Below are 24,033 nucleotides of genomic sequence, written 5' to 3'. Positions count from 1 at the left end.
GGACACCTTGTGAGTTTCCAGATCTTGCTACGACAAAAAGTACTGCTCTTAGTATTTTTGTACATAAGGGTCCTTTCCCCCTCTTTCCCTGATCTCCTTGGAGTATATTAGCATGGTAGTGGTATTGTTGGGTTTGAGGGTATGTAGTTAAGTGATTTGTAGAGCATAGTTCCAAATTGTCTTTCAGAATGGCTGGACCAGTTTAAAATTCCAACAGTACATTGGTAGGCCTGTCTCTTACATCCCCTCTAGCAATTGCCCTTTTACTTTTTTGTCATCTTTGCCAATCTGATGGGTATGAAGTGGAACCTCAGGGTTGTTTTAACTTGTAAGTCTCTTATGAATGATCTGACACATTTTTTTTTTCATTTAGTAGTTGATAGCTTGCTTTTCTCATTTGGAAGAATACAAAGATTGGCTGTTACATATTTGACTAAGTTCTCTGTTTATCAGAGGATCTTGCTGCAAAGATTTTCCCATATGTTTCTCTTTTAATTTTAACTGCATTAATTTTGTTTGTGCAGAAAATTTGTCAATCTTATGTAATCAGAATTGTCTGTTTTCTCTGATTTTTTCTAATCTTTGTTTGGTCAAGAACTCTCCCCCTTCTCAAAATTGTGAAAAATACCTCTTCCTTGCTCCTTTAATTTATGATATGATCTTTTATAACTAGGTGTGTTCATTTGGAACTTACTGGGGTATGTGGTATAAGATAATTGATCTGGATTTAATTTCTGCCAGACTGCTTTCCAGTTTTTGTGTGTGGCCAGACCCTCTTCTTCCCCTTGTGAGCAAAGGGAAAAGAGTTGAAGATCTAGATGGAATATGGGAATAAGCATGAGTTGGAAAAGCAAAGTAGACTTCTGTAGTTTGGGGTGCTGAACGTATCCTAGCATCGCTTTAGAGCTGGAAGGGGCTTTGGGCAGCCCAGTGAAATGGCTGGACAAGCAGCCAGCCTGCTGCTGCTGGGGACCCAGCACACGTGTCTGTGAAGGGGTCGCAAAAGGGGTTGCAAAAGGGGTTGTTTAGTTTGCCTTTGTAACCTGTTAGGGAGCTGGTCTCATAGTGAAATTAAATATCTTCAGTAGTGACTGAGAACTTCACGTCAACAAATATCTAAGTACCATTGAAGTACCTAGCCTTATTAGGCACCACTCTGATGGACTGGACTCAGTGTCAGTAAGAATAGAGTTTGCCCCCACAGGCACACACTCATTAGCAGTGGGCTCCTACTCTCAGAACCTTAGTTTACTTGTTTGTAAATTAGAGGTAATATTGGCACCTGTCTCAGGGTTATTGTGAGGATTACGTTAGTTTAGATAACATTTCTAATGTGCTTTGGAAACCTTGAAATTCTGTCAGTGTGAGTTGTTACTATTACCACCCACATCCTTTGGCATAAAAATGATCAAAATAGAACCTTAACATACACAGTATCATGCACTTAGAGAGATATCCTTGCTGTGAATTCTTTTAATATGGATTGGATGCCTCCAGTCCAGAAGAGTAACTTAGACATTATAATTTTGGTCAATGCAGAAGCTGTCTAATGTTTGCCAGTTTTATACCCTGGGTTCCTGGACTTGATTAATGTAATTTAAAAAATACAATACTGAAGCAATCAAAATTGTCATCACAAACTGAGGAAATAAGTCTCGAGAAGACATCATTTATTTTTATTATGTTTTGTCAGAAGGTTTGGGTCATTGTGGGAGTTTCGGAATTGAAGATTTGGAAATGAAGGTGATAAATATCCTGTGCATCAACTGGCCATCTTTGTTTAAGATAAATGGGGTGTATCCTCCTTAATGAGATTCAGGTGCCATGTGATTCCTCTTTTCTTTAAATTCCCCAAATTTCTGACCTTCCTTCCAGTGCCAAATGAAGTAGGTTTTATTGTCAAATGTCGTTGGGCACATTAAACAAGGAGAAGCTGTTCCATTACACCATGTCTTTGTTATAACAGAGCTTGGTGTAGAAGTCAACTGCCTGTAGTTTAAATTCTGTTTCCCAAAGAATAACTCTGCAAGGTCAAACCCAGTTGTAATAAGGTTGTCCCTTGAGGTGGATGTTAATTTTACCTTTTAACATCTATTTTAAAAAATTAATAAATATGTATGTGAGTATATGCATATATAGAGAGTCTTGCCATTACTCTGAGATTACCCTCCATTTTCACCGTATATATCTTGTGTGTTAGTAGTTATTTGCATGTTGTCTCCCTCATTAAAATGTGAGCTCCTTGAAAACCTGGACTGTTTATTTGTTTGATTGGCTTTTGGCCTCTCCCTGTATCCCTGGCACTTTTGCCTGGCACATACAAAACACTTTAATAAATGCTTGTTGACTGATTAACCTTAATTTTCCAATTTCTCTCTTTGCTTCCCTGACCCTCAGAGAGAGAGTGACTCAAAAAGCTATTAAATAAAACTAACCTATGTATGAGCAGAGTCTAACCATCTGTGCAGTGTTACACACCCAGCCACCCCACCCCCCACCCCCTACCTCTGGGAAGAAGGAAGCTGGGGAATACCTTTTTTTTTTTCTCTCAGTACTAAGCTTAGTCATTATACTTGCATAGCCTTGGTTTCCTTTTTTCTCCCCAAATCTTTCCATTTACACTGTTGTGGCCATTATTGACACCAACTTTTAAACAGTTTCTCTTGTACTTCTTTAGTTAGTTTCTTCAGCCTGGCTTATATTTGTTGACAGTTAGAATTAGGGTGGGATAGCTCAGAGGCTGTTTCCAATTCTTAACTGAGGTACTATCAAAAAGTCCTCATGCTAATGTTTATTTTGCTTTAAAAGCTTGTGTGTTACTTTCAGAAAACTACAACCTTCCCCTCAAAGTTTAAGTAGGATGGAGAAATGGTTATTGGATTGGGAAAAAACAAAGATAATTAGGAATAGTTTTTCTCCCCGAGGAAAATATCTGATAAAATATCTCTTGCTAATTGCTGATTTTCTGAAAAGTTACAGAATACAGAAGGCATTTATCATCATATTTCTGCATCAGGGGTAGGGTGGTTAAAAAAAGTTCATCTGTCATGGCATTTCTTCTTTTCTTGGGATTCTTTAGAATTCCAGTGTGCTAGCATTGGAATGTGGATGGAAGCCTTGGCCATCGTGGCTCATCTGCCCAGCAGAAGAGAGTGTCATGTGGCCTCATGTCACTCACAGGTCTTTGGATTTAAAAAAAGCGATGCTGCCATAAGACACCATTTCTGTGGCTACACATTCCTTTTTATTTTAAAAGACTGATACGTGGCCGAATGTTCCATTTGGTGTCAGTCAAGGAAAACGATTGTTGTGTCTGCCCTGAAGCACTCTGACAGTGGTGCGGTGTTAGTGTTTCTGCAAAGTGTTCAGTCCCAGAGCTACTTGATCGGGTATGGTTGTGGTGCTGAAGAAGCTGCAGAGGCGTGGCCTTTGTGAAGAGCTCTTTTTTTTTGCAGATTTTCATCTGCTTGGGCCCCACTCTCCTTTTGAATTTGCCTTCTCGTAGACATTGGTCCCTCTCCTAATTTAATGGTGTTAGACTCTAACTGTGAATACTGTGCTCAAGATGTAGCCAAATAGATTAACTGCAAGTCTTGTCATAATAGGAATCCTATCCGTCTTCATCACCAATATGGTTTGTGGAATCGGATGACCCAAATTTGGCATCAGTTCTGGAACGTCTTGAAGACATCAAAAAGAGCAACACCTTGGTGAGAACCCAAACCTGGCAGTTTCTCTATTCATCGTGGACGTTATGTGCTACTCTCTACATGTTAAGAGTTACAGCATCCTATAAGCATGGTTGGTTCATCCTGGGGGCACTGGCCATTAGCTTTTCCTTATCTTTAGCACTTGGTTGAGACCTCGTCCATTTACTTTGCTATCCAGTGTGTTTTAGTCCTTACAATTGTGTCCTTTCTTGCACAATCAGAGAGGCTTTGTCCTGACTACAAGCATTGCTTACAGTTGCCGTCAGCAGATCTAGGTTTAAGCAAAAGGAAGTGGTGGTGGTTGGGAAGAGAAGGAAGGATCCTGGCCTTGTTAATGTAGTTCTCTGACTGTGGGCCTTGACCTCTCTAAGATCTCTTCTGCCTCAAGAGCCTTCGTGTTTGATGTGATTAAATAAGTAAGTTTCTTCTTATCTTCAACCTCTACCCCTTTACTTTTGAAGCCAGCCAGGCATTCCCAGTTACGATGTTTTAAACCACAAAGATTAAACTTGGATGTCATACAAATGATATATAGATTTATAATTTTACAGTATATCTGACCTTATATTTGCAAATCATAGATTCGTATCAGTCAGAAGTCATATATGTTTAACTTCTTTTGTACAGGGTCTCTTGCGTGTATAGAGACTAAATGCAAGTGTGTACCTTGCTTTAAGAAAGTCTGATGAAAATGTGAATTTGCAAAAGAAATAGTTAAGGGATGTTTCTTTGCTTTATGAGAGTGGTCACCATGTAATTCTTAGTAGTGGGTTTTTAAAGTATTTTACTTAAAGTAGAACCAGAAGGACAATTTATACCATCACAGTAGCTTTGTCCATGAGAACAACTATTCCCTGGCAACAAAACTCAGAAAAAAAAAGTGTTTGACAACCTTAGTACTGATTTTGGAAAGTGAAAAGTGTGAAGTTGCATGATTATCAGTCAGACTTCTGTGTTCAATCAACAACAAGCATATGTACACACACACACACACACACACACACACACACACACACACGTGATATAAAGATAAGAAATGAAACCGTTCCTGTCCGCAGGTACCTTATGTTCTGCCAAGAAGTCAATGTCTATTACGTAAGGAAATAAAAATATGTACAAAATAAATACAAGGAACCCTAGTGGAGGGTGAGGGAACAGAGAACCTGGAAAGGCTTCATGTAGAAGGTAGTATTTGAGCAGCATTTTAGAGTAAATATGAGCAGTAGAAGTGAGATGAGAGAGCCTTCCATGCATTGGAGACAGTTGGTACGGAGGCAAGGAGATGAGGTCTACAATGTCATATATGATATGAGAAGCAGTTAAGGCTAGTCTGCCTGACCTGTGGAGCTTGGGAAGGTGGAAAATATATAATAAGATTGGAAAGGTAGACTGAGCCCAGGTTGTAAAGAATTTTAATACTCAGAAATGTTTGTATTTGATACTAAACACAATAATAGGAGCCACAGGAATTTACTGAAGGGGGAGGGACATCATCAGACCTCTGCAAGGCATCACTTTGGCAGCATTGTGGAGGCGAGATTGGAGAGGAGAGTTGGATCAGGGAGACCATTTAGGAGGTCATCCCAGTAGGAAAAGCAAGAGAGTCAAATCAGGGTGGGGACTCTGGGAGTAGAGAAGAGGGGTGGTTGCAAGAGGTAGAATTGCTAAGAATTGGTGCCTGATTGACTGTGAGGTAAGGCAGTCCTGGGTGACTGGACAGATGGTGACATCTTTGCAGAAATAGGGAGGTTGAGAGCAGGAGTGGGTTTGGGGGCAAAGATAATGAATTCAGTTTTGGACTTGCTGAATTTGAGATGCCTCTAGGACATCCAGTTTGAAATGTCCAGTAGAAAATTAGTGATGTATACCTGGAGCTCTGGAGAGAGGCTGGGCTGGATTTAAAGATTTGGAAGTCACCTGCATAATCATTAACTCATGAGAGCTGATCATGTTGCTCCGTGAGGTGGTGTAGAGGGCACAGGACAGAGTCTTGTACACTCACAGTGAAGGGCATGATGTGACTCACGAGGCAGCCTGATTAAGCAGGGAGTATACGTGTGTGTGTGTGTATGTGTGTGTGTGTGTGTGTGTGTGTGTGTGTGTGTGTGAGAGATGTGTTGAAACAAAATATGTCACTACAATTTTCACATAAAAGTATTCGATTTATAAACGGTCTTTTAGTAATTTTATAAAAATAGATAAGAACTTTTCCATTAAGCTGTCATAGAGCACTATACACATCTCAGTGTTGCAGTAAATGTACTGTGTAGACTGATTTTTTTAAAGAGAAAAAATCAAGAGTTAGAGCTGGGTGCTACCTTGAGCAGAGGTTAAGATTTCAGGGGGACCTGGGAATTTGATTGAGAAAAAAAAATTATCTTCATTTAAAAGGATGATTCTTAGAAGGCATCCATAGGTTTCACCAGATTGCCAGAGTGGAGTCCAGGACAGAAAAAATGATAAGAATGACCCCCTGGTCTAGAGACTTTTTTCTCAATTTCTACTTCCCTTTTTGTTCTGTATCTTATATAATTCATCACATCTTTCAGTGAAAAGTCCATGTGTGTACTGTAGCCTTCTCTAATCTCTAATCTTGTAATCTTCTCTAATCTAGGATAATATTGTTAAAGATCATTTCCTTTTATATAGCTGTTGGAAGAAGTTGAATAATGTTAGACCGGTCATGTTAGTGATGAAACAGATTTCTGTTGAAGTGGTAGTGTTAGGCTTTTATTTCATCCAAAAAGTATTAAATTTTTCCAGGGATTTTTTTTCCCCAAAATTTTAACACTGATTTGCCAAAATGTTTTCATAGCTTCTTCAGCAATTGAAGCGGTTAATATGTGACCTCTGCAGATTATACAACCTTCCTCAGCATCCTGATGTCGAGATGCTTGATCAGCCACTGCCTTCGGGTCAGGTAAACTCCTCATTCATTTAGTGCTCAGAATGTAAAGTAAAGCACATCAATTCCTTCAGCAAAGCTTGCATTTATGTACGTCTTGAGTGTGTCTTGGTAGGTTGACTTGCATGTATTTTATGCATGTTATAGTTATTTGAATGAGACTTCCCTTTATATTATTTCCTCTTGGATTTTGTTACTGCTATTTATAAATGCTGAAGAATTACCCTTTTCTGGCATAGTGATGGGGTTGTTATTTATGTCCTGGCCCTTGATCAGAATCTCTATACATTTTTGCAATCTCATATTTTTCAGACAAAGGAAAATCCTCTTCTGAGTAGTTGACATGAGCATTTTCTTTCTTCAATCTTGTTTGAATCTCTTAGAACCCATTTTCTAGAATGTGTCTTAAAGTAATGTTTAGTTTCACCTGCTCGCCAGATCCTTTCAGTTTGAGTCAGGCTTCTGGAAGTGGCGTGAATTTTTAGAGAATAGTTATCCCTAGTTAGGAGAGTGTTGGTCTTACATTGTCTAATGTGTTCATTCTTTGAATTAGCTAACTTTGGCAAGTCAGTTAACCCTTTGGGGGCCAAGCTTTTTCTCCTGTAAAATGACGCAGGGCTAGATGATAGAGTCCCAACCAAGGATTCTTCCTTCTCTGAAACTCTTAGGACATTTGCACTTAAGGGAGATACAACTCTGTGAACCAAACTTAATGTACAGCACAGGAGAAGGTTCAAGAGGAATGAACCAGGTTTGGGAAAACTTCACCCAGATGTAAATTAAGCTAACAGTGATGCCCTTTTGAATGTAATTTTAATGTATTGGAAAAATTGTGGAAACAATTGAGATTTTACACAGTAGAAAAATTAGAACATTTAAAAGAATTAATAATTCAGAGTAGTTTTTGTGATTTTGGTTCTTTTTAACTAAAGAAAACCATTAAAACTGTATGTGAATGGAACCTTTCTAGACTAAATGAAAAGGAAAGAGGCAGCAGGCTAGAATTTTTCTGGTAGCTGATGTGAGTTTTTTTTAAAAAAAATTGAATAGTGATTTTTCTTATTGTTTATTCCTGAGGCATCTAATATTATTATGCTGAAGATAATAGTTTTTTTTAAAAAACTATTTTTTAAAATAGTGTTTTATAAAAACTGGTTAAATATATATTAATAATCAAAGCTGAGCTTTAAAATTAATTTAATGAAATTTCTATCCTTAGCTCCTTATTTTAAGTAAGGTCTGAGACAATAGTATTGAGAATATGTAACTGAAGCGACATTTAAACTTATGCGTGCTCAGTGGATGCTTAGTTTAATTTAGGATATAATAGAAGTATGCAGCAATCATTGAAATGTCTTTCTGTACTTCAGAATGGGACAACAGATGAAGTTACTTCAGAAGAAGAGGAAGAAGAAGATATGGGTGAAGTATGTATTTTATATAGAAAGAATATCATTTGTTAATTATCTGACTAATAATATCTGCTTATATACTATATTTAAACAAGGAAAATGCTCCTTTAACCTGTTTTGATCAATAGTAGTCGTTCCTCCCCAATTGGCAGGTAGTGGCGCCCTAGTTCATAGAACACTGGACCTGCAGTCAGGAAGACCGAGATCAAATGCTGCCTCAGCTTTACTTAACTAGCTGGGTACCTCTGGGCAAGGCACTTATCTCTGTCTGCTTCAATTTCCTCATCTATAAAGTGAGGACAATAATAGCACCTACCTCTTGATACATCCCTCCCAGCTTGCTATTTATATCTCATCCCAGCTGTTTAGAGTAGGTGTTGACCCTCCTCATTTCTGCTTCTTGGCTTCCAAGTCACATGAAGTCCTGCCTTTTGCAAGAAATATTTCTCAGTCCTTCTGAGCCTTAGTGCATTTCCTCTGAGACTATCCCTAACTTATCCTGTCTGTATCTTGTTTGGACATAGTTGTTTGCACCTCGTTTTCTCTATCAGTCTGTGATTTTCTTGAGGGCAAGTTTTTTTTTTCCCCTTTGTTGTACCCCCAGCAAGTGTTTGGCACGTAGTAGATGTTTTATAAATGCTTGTTGATCGACTGAGTTGACAGAAGATCTCAAATAACTGGCTGAGGAATTTCAGCTTGGTCTGATGGGTAATGGGGACACTCTTAAGCCAGGGTATGATGTGCTGAAAATGATGTTTTAGGAAGAATCATTTTGTGTTGGTCTACCTAATAGATTGGAAGTAGGGGAGGCTAGAGGTAAAGAAATTATTTAGAAAAATATTGCCGTATTTAAGCATGAAGGACTAAAATGATGGCAGTAAGAAGGCCAAAGGAATGACTGTTAAACATTCCAGAAGAAAAGTGAATGGGATTTTTTAATTGGTGCTGTCTATGACTCTCTCCTATTCTTATTTACCCATATCCAAAATTTTGAGCTTAGTAGATGAGATTTCACTGAAAGAAATGGGGACCTGGGGAAGGAGAAGCTGTTTTGAGGAGACGATAAATTGAGAATGATGGGATGTTGGGAGATCCTTAAAGGTGATGATGACCTATAGGCAGAGAGAGAAGAGCACTCAGGCAGAGGCTGAGCTAGGGGATATCAGCATGATGTACCAGGAAGAAGGAGTAGCAAGTGTCAGAGAATGAAGAGCAGAAGGGCTGACGAACAGTGTCAGATGGAGAGCAATGCAGCAAGATGAGGACATAGAAGACCGTGTCATTTGGTGAGAAAGAAGGTCAGTAGTAAGCGTGAAGAAGTTTCAGGGGAGTAGAGGGTGTGGTAAGGAAATACAGTGGGTCTGTATCGCCATATCAGGGGTCAGATCAGAGTAAGAAATAAATAATTGAAGAGGGATTGTGTGATGGAGCTGAGAGCAGCTTCTGCATATGGAGAGGAGTGAAGGTAGTGAGAGAGTGGAGAGACACATGTTTACAAAAATGTGGTAGAGGATAGGCACTAGAATCCAGTATGTATTGATGTGGTGAGCTCTTGAGGGAAAGAGCCACCTCTACCAAAACAGGAGGGCACCTTCCCTGAAACGCAGTTTCTCAGAACCTTATCCAGAGTCACACGGGCCAGGAGGTGTCAGAGGGCGGGCTTGCATCCAAGACTTCATGGCTTCCAGGTCAGCTCTCTACCAACTACATCATATTCCTTTTGTCCCTTTTAATCTTAGATTTGAAAGACCTGGTATTTTTTTGTTTTGCTATCATTGCATTTTTTAACACAAATCTACGTTTTCCCCTTTTTTCAAAGCTCCTAGCCTTTTTTATCTTCTTTTTAAAAGGAGAGGTAAAAGAGGGTAATAGCTGAACCGAAATGAAAACAAGCATTCTGGTATGAAGTTAAAGCCAAAGACAGTCTAGCTGATGATTATCTTTTTAAAAAACCATAAAATTAAAATGTTTTTTCTTTCCTCTTTTTGAGTAGAATGAGCCTAAAAACCACCTTGAATAAAATGACATTTTCCATCTCTTTAAAGGACATTGAAGACTTAGATCACTATGATATGAAGGAAGAAGAGCCTGTTGATGGAAAGAAGTCTGAGGATGAAGGCATTGAAAAAGAAAATCTGGCAATATTAGAGAAAATAAGGAAGAATCAGAGGCAAGACCATCTCAATGTGAGTATTTGCAGACTTAAAACTTTCACATATACCCACACATTGAGAGAGTAAAGGAGGGAAAGAAGGAGGGAGAAGGCAATAAGATATTAGAGAGAGGTGTGCTTACAAAGCTGCCCTTCGTGGTAGGGATAAGGACTGGACTCAGGTCTTCATTGAGGCGGGGAGCTCTCGAGGGACAGAGGGGACAGAGCAGCCTTGAGTAAAGTAGGTGGGCACCTTCTCTGAAACGCAGGGTGTTACAGTTTCCCAGAGCCTTGTCCAGGGTCACACAGGTCAGAAGGTGTCAAGAGGCAGGGCCTGAATTCAAAACTAAATGATATTCAGGCCAGCTCTCTACCAACTACATCATGTAACACACACATAGGTGTGTCAGTATATACATAGCTATGTATGTATGTTTGTGTGCATGTATACACATGTAGACATTTGGATTTAAGAGTGATTTGCCTCTACATCTAAATAAGTATTATGAGCCTTATCTGAATGTGGGGTAGAAAAACTTGTATCTTTAAACATTTTAGTTTTTTGTTTTCATTCATTTCTTTTTATAAAAATTCCTTATGATCCTTCCTCGGTGAGTTGAGTTCTGAGTTAGTTTTCTTAAGAGTTTAAATAATCCTTTCTTCAAGTTTATGTCTCTAAATAAGAGCTTTTAGTAGTATCAAAGAGCTTCCCAATGACATCAGATAATTCTTTTAGGGATTGTTATATTGACAGCAAAGACACCTCCACACTGGGCGTCTGACACATGGACTGTCAGGATGAGCTCTGGGAGGGAAGCAGCCTCTTAGCCTACTGTAATAGCACCATTAATAGAACAAGGGGAAAGGACAGTGCATGTGTGTTAGTTATATGAGGTATTTTTTTTAAATAAGGAATAGGTTATATGTAAAAAATCAAAAATATGTTTAAAAATTTTAAAATATAAAAAAAAATTTTTAATACGTCTGATTTTTCTTCACAGGTTATATTCATTCATTAAACACTTGTCATGGCTTTCTAAAATGAGGGGGAAAAAAATAGGGTGAAATTTAGGCAGTGTGAGAGTCAAAGGTATCAAAAAATTATTTTAAAAAACCAAGCAGATATTTGTTCAGAGCCTACTGTTATGTTATACTTAAGGAAAGATACAAACATAAATAATACATAGTCTTTGTCCTTGGGAGATTATAGTCTTTTTGGAATGATGATGATATATCCTCAAATATAGTACAAGTTAAAATCTGATACAAGCATGATCCAAGACCTGAGTGTCATTAAATTAGAGGAAGAAGAAGCAACTGTGGAGACAGTGACTATGGGGATAGGGGAAGCAAATATGGCACCTTAGTTGGACCTTGGAAAAACTATCAGATGTTAATAAGTAATGATTGGGCAAGGAGGTAGTAAGGGCATTCCGGGTATATGGCATAGCGTGAGCAAGAGCAGAGAAGGGAGAAATTTGGAAAGGGTTTGGGAAGTTGAAGTAATAAGTTCCCTTGGATGCCGAGGGACATGACTTGATTCTGTTCTTCAGGATGGCTACGGCATGGAAGATGAACTGAAGGACTGGATAGGAGGACAAGGGAGGCTGGGTCAGCGGCCTGTCATGGTGATCCAAAGGTCATTAGTGTGTAGACCAGGATGATCATGGGACAAGGTGGAGTGTAAGACGGGGACAGAGGCAAATGGACCCAGAAAGAGGCTCCGTCCTGACATCTAGGGGAATGTAGAGGACCCCCTTTTCACAGAGAGAAATGGGAAAGAAGCACACTGTCAGGGTCTAGAAGAGTCAAATTTTAGACATGGTAAGCTTTTTCACATCATAGTGATTTAGATCCTCATGGAGGACAGAAGTGCCAAGTGAATCAGTAGTTTTACCGATAGAGAAACTGAGGCTCAAGCTAAGTGACTTGTCCGCAGTCACAAAGACCTTGATTTGTGTCATTGTAATTGTGTAACATGCAGGTTCCTTCTTTAAGTGAACAGATGTTTGCCACTTTACTCTTAAATGTGAATGTAGACCCTTAGTTTTGTTTTTCACAGTCTTAAGACTAGGATGCCCTCTTTGTACTTGGTCTTTGTTTTATCTGCCTCCTGCAAGGACCTTTTCTAAGCTAGGGAGTGGCCATCTTTCTGTATAGACCCCTACCCACTGTCTAACAAATATTTCTTGCAGAAGGGCTTCCTTTTTCATTTAACTTCAGTCCCTCTTTTAAGCTCATTTCATCCGGAGAATGTTGGTCATTATCCTCTGTTTATACTTGCTTTGATCCTTGATATTTGTGGGTGTCGCATGCAGAGCCCAGTTCCATGGGACCATCCTTTATAGAAGATCTGCCCCCTACACACACACACACACACACACACACACACACACACACACACACACACGCACACACACACACACACACACAGAAGAGGACCTAATGAAGTGATGTTTTTATCATGGCTTTTTACTAAAACAAACATCAGCCAAGTTCTTTATTTTCTGTGGCCTTCCATTTGATGTTTTGGTTAGTGTGTTTTGTTGTTCTCTGAGGTATAAGAGTGGTAAAAAGCTACCATTTTATTAGAAAAAGAAATAGTTCTTTTAACCTTTTGTTGGTCTTCTGATGACACAAAAATTGTGCTTAGTAGAATAGAACTGGGAGTTTTCTTTTTAGCCTATAGAGCTTAAAGCTTGGTTCTGTGACCTTGGGCTAGTTACCAATTAATTACTTAATCTTGTCAAATAAAGGAGTTGGTATAGATGACTTAAGGTCCCTTTCGTCTCTAGTTCTAAGATTCTATGGTAATTGTTTAATTTGTAGTTGAGAAATACCAAAATATCGTGCTTCTCATTCAATGAACAACTATTAAATGTTCACAATATGGAAGCTACCATGGAGGGTACAGAGAGGTGTAGAACCTGTTGGCAACCAGGGAGCTTACAGTCTAATTGGAGGTTGGATGTTCATGTAAAGGAAGCATTGAAGGCGCAGCCCATGAGGGTCAGGTGATGGCTGCAGACAGTGACAGTTTCGAGAGTCGAGAGAAGGAAGAGATGACTGTGTGGAGAGCCAGCCAGGGATGGATCACTGAGAATGGGGGCCTTTTGAAGACTGGGTAGGATTTGGAATCTTGGAGAAGAACAGGGGAATAGCCCATAAACAAGGTGCCGAAATGGCACAACACCTCAAATGCCATGAGAAGATGCTTTGGGGTGGGAGTGGCAGACTTTAAAGATGAAGGCCAGAGCGTAGAAGGCAGCAGGCCAGAGAGTGATGGGCAAGAAAATCATTGAGTTCCCCAGTACATGATACAGGTGAGAAGGTCCATTAGACTGATCTGTTGGGATCTGGAGGAGGCTGATGGTCCTGGCTTTTCTTCTCTGCCAGTGTATGCTGTGTCCATCCTCCTGACACCCTCCTCATCTCTTCTGTACCATTAGAACAGCCTTGAGTCACTTTCCTTTGTAATCCTGACTTCATTTTGATGCCAGATGGTCATGATGTCCATGTCTGAGTGTGTTACTCCCCAGTCAGAAACTTCTAGGGCCATTCTTGGCTCTGAAGCTCTTGTGTCTGCCTTGGTAGCAGCTCTCTGCCCCTGGGATGAATGTCCTCTTCTTTCCTGCCCCTCAGATTTGCTGAATCTTCCATTTTGCCCTTTTTTTCCTTACCCCTCCCACTGTCTTGTGTATCGTAGTTCTGTTGTTGGTGTTGAATTGAGCTGAACCACAGACATGAATAGGGTTTGGAGAAGTAGAAGAGAGTAAGAACATGGATAGGGTTTGGAGAAGTAGAGGGGAGGAAGGAAAAGATCCAGGAATGAGAAGTGAAAATTAGCATAGTGTGTTTAGCTGGACTGGAGGATTCACATCGATGAATAGTGGAAGAGACCGTTTAATTGATGGAAGGTCTGTAATCTCAGGCTTTTACTGTGTGATCTTCATCCCATTACTTAATCATCCCATTTGACTTTGGTATACCTTTAGGTGTTTTTCCTTACAGTAGGCCTCTTGTTACTTTTGCCCATTTTTCTTACTTCCTAATGCCCAAGCAAAGTAAATCTAATCTCTCTTCTCCATGACAGCCCCCTGTGCCTCAGTTTCCTCATTTTTAAAGTGAAGGTGCCAGATCCAGAGGTGCTAAGATCCTCTTCAACTCTAAATCTGTAATCCCACCATTCCTTAAATACTTCTTCAGTCTGGAAAAGGAGGCCTTTTCAGTTCCTTATTCATCTTCTGTTGTATTACGGTCTTCAGTCCTTTCACCATCCTGTCTACCTTCTTTTGGATGTGTTTCAACTTTTTAAATGTTTTCCCTAAAATAAGACAAGTCAAATCTCTAGGCAAACATTTGTGTGTAGCAACAGAACTCCAAGGTTCCCTCAGAGGACTGGCCCAGCAGTCTTGTTTTATAGATAAGGAAATTGGATGCAGAGAAAATCACACAGTAAATGAGAGAAAGAGAGAGAGAGTCCAGCCACCAGGCCAGGGCTCTGAGCACCTAGGCCTGTGTTCATGTCAAAAAGCAGCATTTATTGAGCACTAAAGGTGTGATTTTAGCATCCTGGAACAAAAATCTCTAGTTTTAGAACTTTTAACTGCTTCTTTTCTGCTTAGTAGAGTTTACCTTAGCTGTTGATCCGTTTTTCTCCTTTGCATGTAAACACTTCAGCTCTAGAGGTTTCATATTGAAGAGCAAATAAATGATTAAAACAGTGTTTGGGAAAACAGGAGAAAAGTGATTTTGCAGTGATTTGTGACATGAGGTGGCATGCCAACTTCATTTTCAAGAAAAATTAATTTAGATTATGAAAATGTCTGAAACTTCTTGATTTGCATCTCTACTTAGGAATTTGTCACCCAAATCAAACTGACTTGGAAGCTAGTGCTATAAATGAACAAGTGTCCCGCTATCTGTCCCATCCCTGTCTTCCCCCGCCCCCAGCCTCTGGATTTCTCCTGAGTGTTGTACCTGAGAATAGAGCACATAGGGACTGGTATTTGAGATATAAATGATTGGGATGACCTTAGGAAAAGTAGTTTCAAGAATCAGTTACAGTGGAGAACTGTATTCACCTTTTCCTTGAAAAATTACCATCTAATCTTCCATAAGCACAAGGGGTTCACCTACAGATTTAGTTGAGGTATGATCCTGCTAACATCATAGAGCATAATCTAGGATAGAAAAAGACAGTTCACTTTTTACAGATCTCGTTTACACTTTTTCATTAAAAGCTGCTGAGAAATCTCTGAGAGATTTTGTTTAAGCACAAGAAGAGGACCTGAATCAGGTAGAGGACTGGCTTCTGTCATTTGCTCTTAGTTGAATTCAGGAAACTGTTTTGACCGGTATGGGGAGTGAGAGAGGCCTTACACTTACTGTCTTTTCACTAAGAATTGATTCCCTGCCTTTGATAATCAGAGCAGCAAGGTTTACCCAAAAAAGAGGCTGCCAGGCTTTGGCCACAGTTTAAAATTGCTGAATGTCAGGTAGTCAGAGGCTGCCAAGTTAATCCACGTATCCTTGCATAGCTAGAGATGAAAGTGAGAGGATTGGATGGGATGAAACCAGTTTGAAATAATGAAGACACATTGATCATTGCTGAGGAAGAAAAGAAGGCTTGGAAAGGATAGACTGCTGGCATTTTTGGACTTCTTTGCATAGTGCAAGTGGAGCCAGGGAAATTGCCAAAAGAAGAAGGATCTCGATGCTTTTTGCTAGAGAGAGAGAGAGAATGATATATGGGAGAGACTGTTTGCCTTAGAAAATTAGAATAGCCTACATTTTTCTAGTTCTGTGGTTTGTAGAGAATGTAGTTTTATGCATTCTCTGCAGTGTCTTGTTTGATTCTCAGAACCTTATGAACTAGGTGCTGCAGCTGTTGTTAGCCCCATTTTACAGATGAAGAAACAGAGGCTTAAAAAGGCTGGGTAAGTGTTGGAGATGGATTTTGAACCCAGGTCATCACAACTCACAATCCAGTCCTGTCTTCTCTGGTTTACTCTGCTTCTAATGGCTCCTCCAGGCTCTGCCTTTAACCAGCCATGTGACCTTGAGCAAGCCATATAAGTTCTCTTGATTGGATTCTCCTGATTTTATCAAGTGACAGTATCATGTCCGATGACCTCCAAAATGTTATTATCCAAAGTTATTTCTTCGAACAACTGACTGGACCAACAATAAGCGTATCTTTATACAGGGGAAAGCTCACTTATTTGGGAGGAAAAAGTTCAAATTATGAAAAGTCTGGATTTTAAATATCTCTTTGGAGAAATGTGTATTTTTCTAAGACATGCATATATGTACATGTACATATACACGTACATACACACAGATATACATATAGTTAAGCAAAATAGTGGTTGACAAGATGTTGCCCGACAGAAAACCGGGCAGACATGTTCCAAAGTATTATGAATACTTACTGCATTCTTTTCTGTATCCGTGTATGTGTGTGTTTATGTTTGAGTTTTGGACACTTGAAAATAGTTGGCTCTTTTAAGTTAGATATATCCTCTTGAGTCTTTAATTTACAATGTTAATTTATTCTGCGAACCCTTTTTTCTTTGTGAAGGTGTACATTTCAGCCCAGTCCCTGGCTGATTATAAATATATAGTGGGGTATGAATCGCTGAAGTCTGACTGCCCCTTTCTCACTTCAGATTCAGATTTAAGATGGGTTGTAATTTGTATCTTCCCTTCCTACCAGGGAGTAGCATGTAATGTGGTCTTTCTTAAGGGAGAGGAACCTTTTTGATCAGGTGACTGATGTGTGCTGGTAGAAAAGCTTAGGTGATGCTAAACATAGTGGTCCTCCCCCAAAGTTTTTTTGCCAAGCCTCACTGGGCATGGAGGTGACAGGGACAAAGACTGGCATGCGTGCGTGTGTGCATGTGTGTGTGGGTGTGGGTGTGTGGGTGGTGGTGGTTGTATGTGAACTAGCCATAATAGATAGATTACAGTGGTCACAAAACAAAGCATGAGGAATTATTACAAAACAGTTGGCTTTGTGTTTGGGTTTTTTTTCCACTAGAATGTCATTCGAACACCATCCTTTGGGCTTCAGAATGTGTTAAATAAGGCCCTTTTAGTATTTGTGCAAATGAAATCCTTTGGAGAGGGTGTAGGACAGACCTGTGTTATACAGAATTCTAGGCAGTTATAGATTATGTCGGCAAATACTGGCTGCCTTCTTATAGGAAATGTTAAATGACTCAACTTTTTTCGGGGGGGACACATTTACCTCTTGACATTTGCTTTAATTTCTGACTTCTTTGTTAGTATTGATCTATTCCACCTTTACACCTTGTGATATGTTCTTGTTAACAGCCTCAAAGTGAGAGTACTGAATTATTAGTCCCAATAAAGGTTGATTTGATTTTTCTGTTTCAGGGTGCAGTGTCTGGGTCAGTACAGGCTTCAGACAGACTCATGAAAGAGCTCAGGGATATATACCGATCACAGAGTTATAAAACAGGTAAAGAGCTTTCCATGGCCCTTCTGGACCCCTCCTTGTCACCCCTTACCCTCTGCCCTTTCTGTGGTATTTGTGATAAGCTAACATGACAGATTAGACATTTTCATTAACTTTGTGTTTAAGGCTGTGAGACCAAAGTTTAAATATTTTACCAGCAAGTAAAAGTAATTGAACAGTATGAGCTAAACTCTTTTGGTATTTTCATGGATATTGTTCCAGTGGTCTGGTAGTCTGTGGCCTATATTAGCCCTAACATGGCTTAAACTGCTTGTTATAGGTCTCTTTGGGGGATGAAAAATTATTGTGTAAAGAATGATCAAAAAAAAGAATGATCATTCCATCTAGCAAGTAAAACAATTAAACTTCATTAACTTTCATGTTCCTGTTTTGTGTACTTTCCAAATAAGTTGACATCTCAGGTTTTACTTTTTTTTTTCGCATCATTTAGGAGAGATCTTGGTATATTGCTCAGTCATTTGGGAAAATTTAGCATTTTTTCTCTACTTGCCATCAACTACAAAGTAATTCTTCCATTTTTTACCTTATCTAACAAAGGTTTGTAAGAGTCTATATCAGAAACTACGTTCTGACGTTTTTTGCTTCTAATATAGAGACAGCAAATCTGAAAAAAACTAAGGATCAGGAAGCAGAAGTGAACTATAATTTGTACAATTATGTGAAGATATGATTGAAACATATCATTCAGAAAATTCCATGTGACCAGATGTAAATCATATGATTTTTTTGTTTAAAAAAAAAAGCCTATTCAGGAAAGGATCAGATCAGCTTTCTACTGCCTCTCTGGGCTTAGCATTTTGAATTCACTGGTCACTTTTATAGAGGCTTTATAGAGGCCTTAAAAATGCATTTGAATCCTGAATTATCTTCCATTTGTATTTTTTAAACGGTAAAGATGCAGTTATCAGTAGAAGTTGTCTTGGGAAAGTACAAGACCTTTCATCCTTCTTTCTTCTTCCTCTTCAAAAAAATAGTATACAGAAAACTGTACTACTGAGAAATATCTGGCTTGAAATTTTTGAGCAACTTTTTTTTTTAAGGATTTAGATGAAGTCCTAGAAAATGTCTTTCACAAGAGAAAATTCATTTACCTGCTGCTCTTTCAAAGATGGGTGTTTTGTAGTTTAAGTGTCATTTCTATAGTTCAGTTATTTTTTCCTGAATTTCAGAGGTGAATGAGGCTCAGTGATCATCTAGTCCAAGTTATGGCTGAAGAAGAATTCCCCCTGCCTTATGGCTCCCAGGTGGTCATATCACCTGTGCCTGGTGGACCTCCAGGGAGGGAGAAAGAGCTTTCTACCCTGGAGCCATCCACTTTGGAATGGCTTTAATTATCGTGAAGCTTTCCCTTCCATCCAGGCTATGTTTTCCTGTTTCTGATTCCTGTTTGTCGCTTCATTCTGCCCTTTGGCATCTTGTGCTGGTGAAGTTGATTTTTTGAATCCTCTTGAAAGATTTGACATGTATCCCTTTTCAACTTTATCCAATTTTATGTCATGCTTTAAACTTTCAACATTTTGCTAAATCTTCTTTCATCACATGTATAGTTTTGTTTAAGGCTGCCATTTTTGGCCTTTATCCTGGATATTGACAAAAATGTTGAATACCCTGGAGCCAAACACAAATCCCTGTGGTACTATTAGAGACCTCCTTGAAGGAGGCCCGATCAAACCAGGTCTTCAGGGGAGGTCTCCATTAGAGTGGTACAGGAATTTGTGTTTGGCTCGGGGCTGTTTAACATTTTTGTCAATATCCAGTTAATTCAACCAGTTTTGAATCCATCTAAACATTACTATCTTCTAGCCCACATTTACTTAGCTTTTCTACAAACATGGCTCAAGAGACATTATCAGATATTTTGTTTAAATCTAAGTAAGCTACATCTACAAAATTTCCATGTTCTATCAAATTTAATGACCCTTTTAAAAGGAACAGTTAAGTTAGTTTGGCATGGCATGTGTTTGATAAAAGCCATAGTAGTTTGTTTTTTTTTTTAATGGATGCTTTTTGTTATTGCATCTGATTTAAAATTTCTGACTATAGCAGTCCCTTACCCAGTAAATGTTTCCTTTTAAGAAAGAGTTTATTTAAAAAAAAAAAAGGAAAAAGAAACAGTTTAGCAAAACCAACCAGCCCTTTTGCCTGCATCTGACATTGTGTGCAAAATTCTATCGCAGAGTCCTCCACTTCTGCAGTGAAGAGAGGGAGGTGCATTTTCTCAGTTCTTGTCTCGGGCCAAACTTGATCATTTTAATTACAATGTTAATTTTCAGTTTTGTGTTCTTTTCCATTTGCATTGTTGTCATGTATATTGTTTTCCTAGTAATAATTACCTCACTCTGCATTAGTTCATAGAAGTCTTTGTATGTTTCTCTGAATTCTTCATTGTTGTGTTTCTTATCCAAATGCTGCTGTAAATATTTTGGTATATATGGGATGTTTCTTTAATCTTGAGTACATGCCTGACCATGGAATCTCTGAGTCACAGGATATGATATTTTAGTCACTTTTTTAGCACAGTGCTCAATTACTTCCCCAAATGGTTGATCCATTTTGTAGGGGCACAGTTTTATTAGTGTGCCTGTCTTCCTCCAGGAACCCAAAAATATGCTGTTCCCAGCTTTTGTCACTTTTGACAATCTGATGGAAGTGGGGTGATACCTCAGATGTGTTTTGATTTGTGCTTCTCTTATTAGTAGTTTTACAACTATCTTTCATGTAATTGTTAATAGTATGAAATTCATCTTTTGGAGCTATCTCCCTTTAATAATGTCCTCTAGAATTTTGCCAGAAATAGACTTTGACTGACACTTATGGTTTGCTGACTCCATACGCCTCCCCTCTTAAAAAAAGTCAGGGCCTCATTTGCCATCTTGAGTGCTGCAGTACCCGCCCTGTGGCCCTTCAGAGATCACTGTGGCTCAGCAAGTATGTCCTTGTCAGTCAGCATTGACACTCTAGAAGCTCTATTGCCACGAAGAACTTAAGAGTCTCGGGGCCAATTTCTAAAAACGAAACAAAACAAAACAAACCTGATATTGATATTTGAGTTTCCTTGATGATTTGTAGCTTACTGATGTGATCTCAGAACCTGTGCTTCAGGTAAATTCTACTACCGTTATATAAGGAAATGACAGTGTTTATCAATCAACATGACACCAAATTGTACTTAGTGTCTTCCTAGTGTAGTGCTACCGTTTTGCCTGTTTTGAAAACTGAAAGCCAGAAAACTGATAAATGAGCATGACCATGTATTTATTCGTATACTTTCTCATCCCATTTCTCCATTTACTTGCTATTTATTTGATAGTAATTGAAGTTAAGGTTGAAAGAATACGTTCTTAATCAGATGGCCTAATCATCTTTTTATATTGGAATAGATATAACAAGGCAGAACTGACCCAAGTTTGAATTGTAGTCTTTCAGAAGTTGATGAATGTTCATAGTATTAACTTCTGTCAAGGGAAATGGTTCATCAGATGAAGAATAATGAATTTATTTTAATATCTCTACAGGAATTTATTCAGTGGAGCTTGTAAATGACAGCTTATATGAGTGGCATGTTAAGCTTCTCAAGTAAGTGTTTTTGTTTGATTTTGTTTGCCTGGTTAATGGTAACCTTCTTCTCTACCCTAGACTTTGTAAAGTACTTGACTTAAACTTCATTAATCAATTTGTGATGTCTTATTTTTAGTCATTCCAGTAAATAAACAAGTGTTTATTCAGTGTTCAACCTGTGCTTAGGCACTGTTGTGAATGCCAGAGATGCAAATGTGAGAAATGAAACAATGTCTACTCTCAAAAAGTTTATAGTTTTTGAGGAGAGACAGTGTGTATATATGTCCATGTGTCTGTCTCTCTGTCTCTCTTTCTCTCCCCATCCATCTGTACAAAATAAATACACAAGATAGGTAGAGAGAAGGGGGCAAGGCCCTAGTAATTGGTGGGATCATGTGGAAGGAAGGAGAGAGGATTCTTTGAGGGAGGGATGAGAAGGGAGTATATTCCAGGCATGGGTAACGATGGGAATAGGAAATGGAGTGATGTGTGTGAAAATCAGAAAGCTTAAAGAGTGCTGAAAAGAAGTGTATCTCTTGTTCTCCTATTGAACTGTAAGCTCCCTGAAGGCAGCAGATTGTGTTTTATCTAGCTTTATATCATTCCCAGTGTCTGGCTTATGGTTCTTTGGACACAGTAGCTTCGTATTAAATGTCCATTTAATTGAATACTAAATGGTAATGCCTTGTCCTGTAGCTTTCCATATTTAATTTTAAGGCACTCTAATCCTGTAGCACCTCTCCTTAAAAACCAAAACTGTGCTGTATATGGAACTTGGCACTCCTACCACTTGAAAAAGAATTTGCTTCTCAAAATTAACCCAAGGTTTGGGATCACCTGCTTTCTAAAAAGATTAAACAGGATCATCAAGATATAAGCTGTAAGCAGGTATACTTGGGAGCTGACAACCCCATGAGCATTTGTAGGCACTTTTAGGGATGGAGGCTGGACCTATGATCTCATTGCTGTAAGGGTCGCCTTCCACCGCTAGAAATTTAGACTGCACAGATAATTGAATTTCCTCCTTGGTCGTAGCCCCTTCTCTGACTAAAACACAACCCTTCCAAAAACTGTTTGGCTGTTGGAGGTGCTTTTAGGCAGTACCAGATAAAATGTTGATAGGAAATGCTAAATTTTTTGAGTTATTTTATGCAATTAATTTAGCCTTATAAGTAGAGTTTTCCTCAGATTGTTTATTTCAGTTTTAGTCTCTTTTGGGGAGAGGGAAGCCAGTGAATCCTTAATATTATTATTTTGACATAGTAAAATAAGGTACAGAAAAGTTGTGTGAAACAAATGACATTTGAATTCTGGCTAGTACTCAGCAGTTTTAGAGAACCTCCCATTAATCAATATCCCAGTTGCTGATGCAGACAAAGGGGTTGACAAGACTCAAGTGCTTTGTGATAGAGGCAAGAAGAGTATCGCCCTTTGGGCTTTTATGGTGACCTTTAGGTAGGCTGTAACCAGTAAGGCTGACCAGATGGCCACAGCTTCCTCAGCCCCTCAGAAAGCAACCCTCCACCTTCCCCATGATGCTGTGGCCACTTGTCTGAGCAAGGCTGAAAAACTCCAACTTGCTCCCATAATTCTGTTAGGAAACCAGATTGGATGAGCAGCTAGCTGTTTCTGTGATTCATTCTTAACTGAAATGTGCTGTCTTTTCACCTTAGGGTTGATCCTGACAGTCCATTACATCATGATCTTCAGGTCTTAAAAGATAAAGAAGGTGTAGAATACATTTTGCTTAACTTTTCTTTTAAGGTAAGGAAATCTCACTAAAATCCAAATCAGATGTCAGTACTTTGATGCAAAATAGAGATAGTGTTTTACTATATGACTGTATTCTAGTCATCTAATTGTTTTGAGCCTCAGTTTCCTCATCAATAAAGTGGGAATAATACTCATACCATCTGCCTCATAGAGTCATTGTAAGGAAGGCGTTTTGTAAACTCAGAAGCACTGTGGGAATGCAGACATTTGGTTGTTATCATATAAATACAAAGGTTTCCCAGCTGTTTGTGAAGTTATCAACTTGATTTAAAATGTTGACAGTTCTATACCCTTGACTTACATAAACTGCAGTTAGCTCTTTCGGACCAGTTTGTTGTAATCATCAGTACGGTCTCTTAGAGGTGGGTTAGCTTTTTTGACATGCAGCAAAGATCTAACTAGGCCTGACTCTTCACCTTCCATTCAACAAGATTCATCTTTCAAGAGTTTACTCTATAGCTTAAATTCAGTAAATGTACCCTGTCAGAATAGCTGACATTTATATAGTGCTTTCTGGTTTACAGATACTTAATTGGGATGAACTCCTTGGATCCTCAGAACTTCCCGGTAGTTCACATGTCATTATTCATATTTTATATGTCAAGGATATATAAAATATATATATCCTCAGGGTCCTCAGGCGTGGCCCTTTGAATCCATACTTCACAGAACAAATCCGTTTAATAAAGATTTGTTAGGGGCAGCTAGGTGGCATAGTGGATAGAGCTCCGGCCTTCGAGTCAGGAGGACCTGGGTTCAAATTCAGACGCTTGACACTTACTAACTGTGTGACCCTGGGCAAGTCACGTAACCCCGATTGCCTCACCAAAAAAAAAAAAAGAAGAAAGAAAGAAAAGGATTTGTTCTGTAAAACTTAGACTCTGCACCCAAGGACTAGAGGGCCACATGTGGCCTCAAGGCTACAGGTTCCCTGCCCCTGGTTAAGAAGCATAGGAAGGTTTTTTTTGACCTAGATCATACATGTAGCTGGTAATTGACAGGAGAGTTCAGATCTAGGT

General features: G+C 39.0%; 1 protein-coding gene across 2 annotated transcripts in view; it reads left to right on the top strand.

Annotated features, from left to right (window-relative positions):
• UBE2Q2 (ubiquitin conjugating enzyme E2 Q2) overlaps positions 1–24,033 on the top strand; it is a 68,782-nt gene that overhangs the window by 29,180 nt on the left and 15,569 nt on the right. For both annotated transcript variants that reach the window (XM_020975990.2, XM_020975989.2), the window contains exons 2-8: positions 3,606–3,710; positions 6,526–6,630; positions 7,986–8,042; positions 10,073–10,213; positions 17,581–17,665; positions 21,199–21,259; positions 22,915–23,005. In XM_020975990.2, coding sequence (XP_020831649.1) covers positions 3,606–3,710; positions 6,526–6,630; positions 7,986–8,042; positions 10,073–10,213; positions 17,581–17,665; positions 21,199–21,259; positions 22,915–23,005 — 645 coding nt within the window. The remainder of the gene's footprint in view (positions 1–3,605; positions 3,711–6,525; positions 6,631–7,985; positions 8,043–10,072; positions 10,214–17,580; positions 17,666–21,198; positions 21,260–22,914; positions 23,006–24,033) is intronic.

This window comes from Phascolarctos cinereus, unplaced genomic scaffold, assembly GCF_003287225.1.
Source record: "Phascolarctos cinereus isolate Bilbo 61053 unplaced genomic scaffold, phaCin_HiC Scaffold_3;HRSCAF=262, whole genome shotgun sequence".
NCBI classification, from domain to species: Eukaryota; Metazoa; Chordata; class Mammalia; order Diprotodontia; family Phascolarctidae; genus Phascolarctos; species Phascolarctos cinereus.
This window is presented reverse-complemented; position numbering and strand designations above follow the sequence as displayed.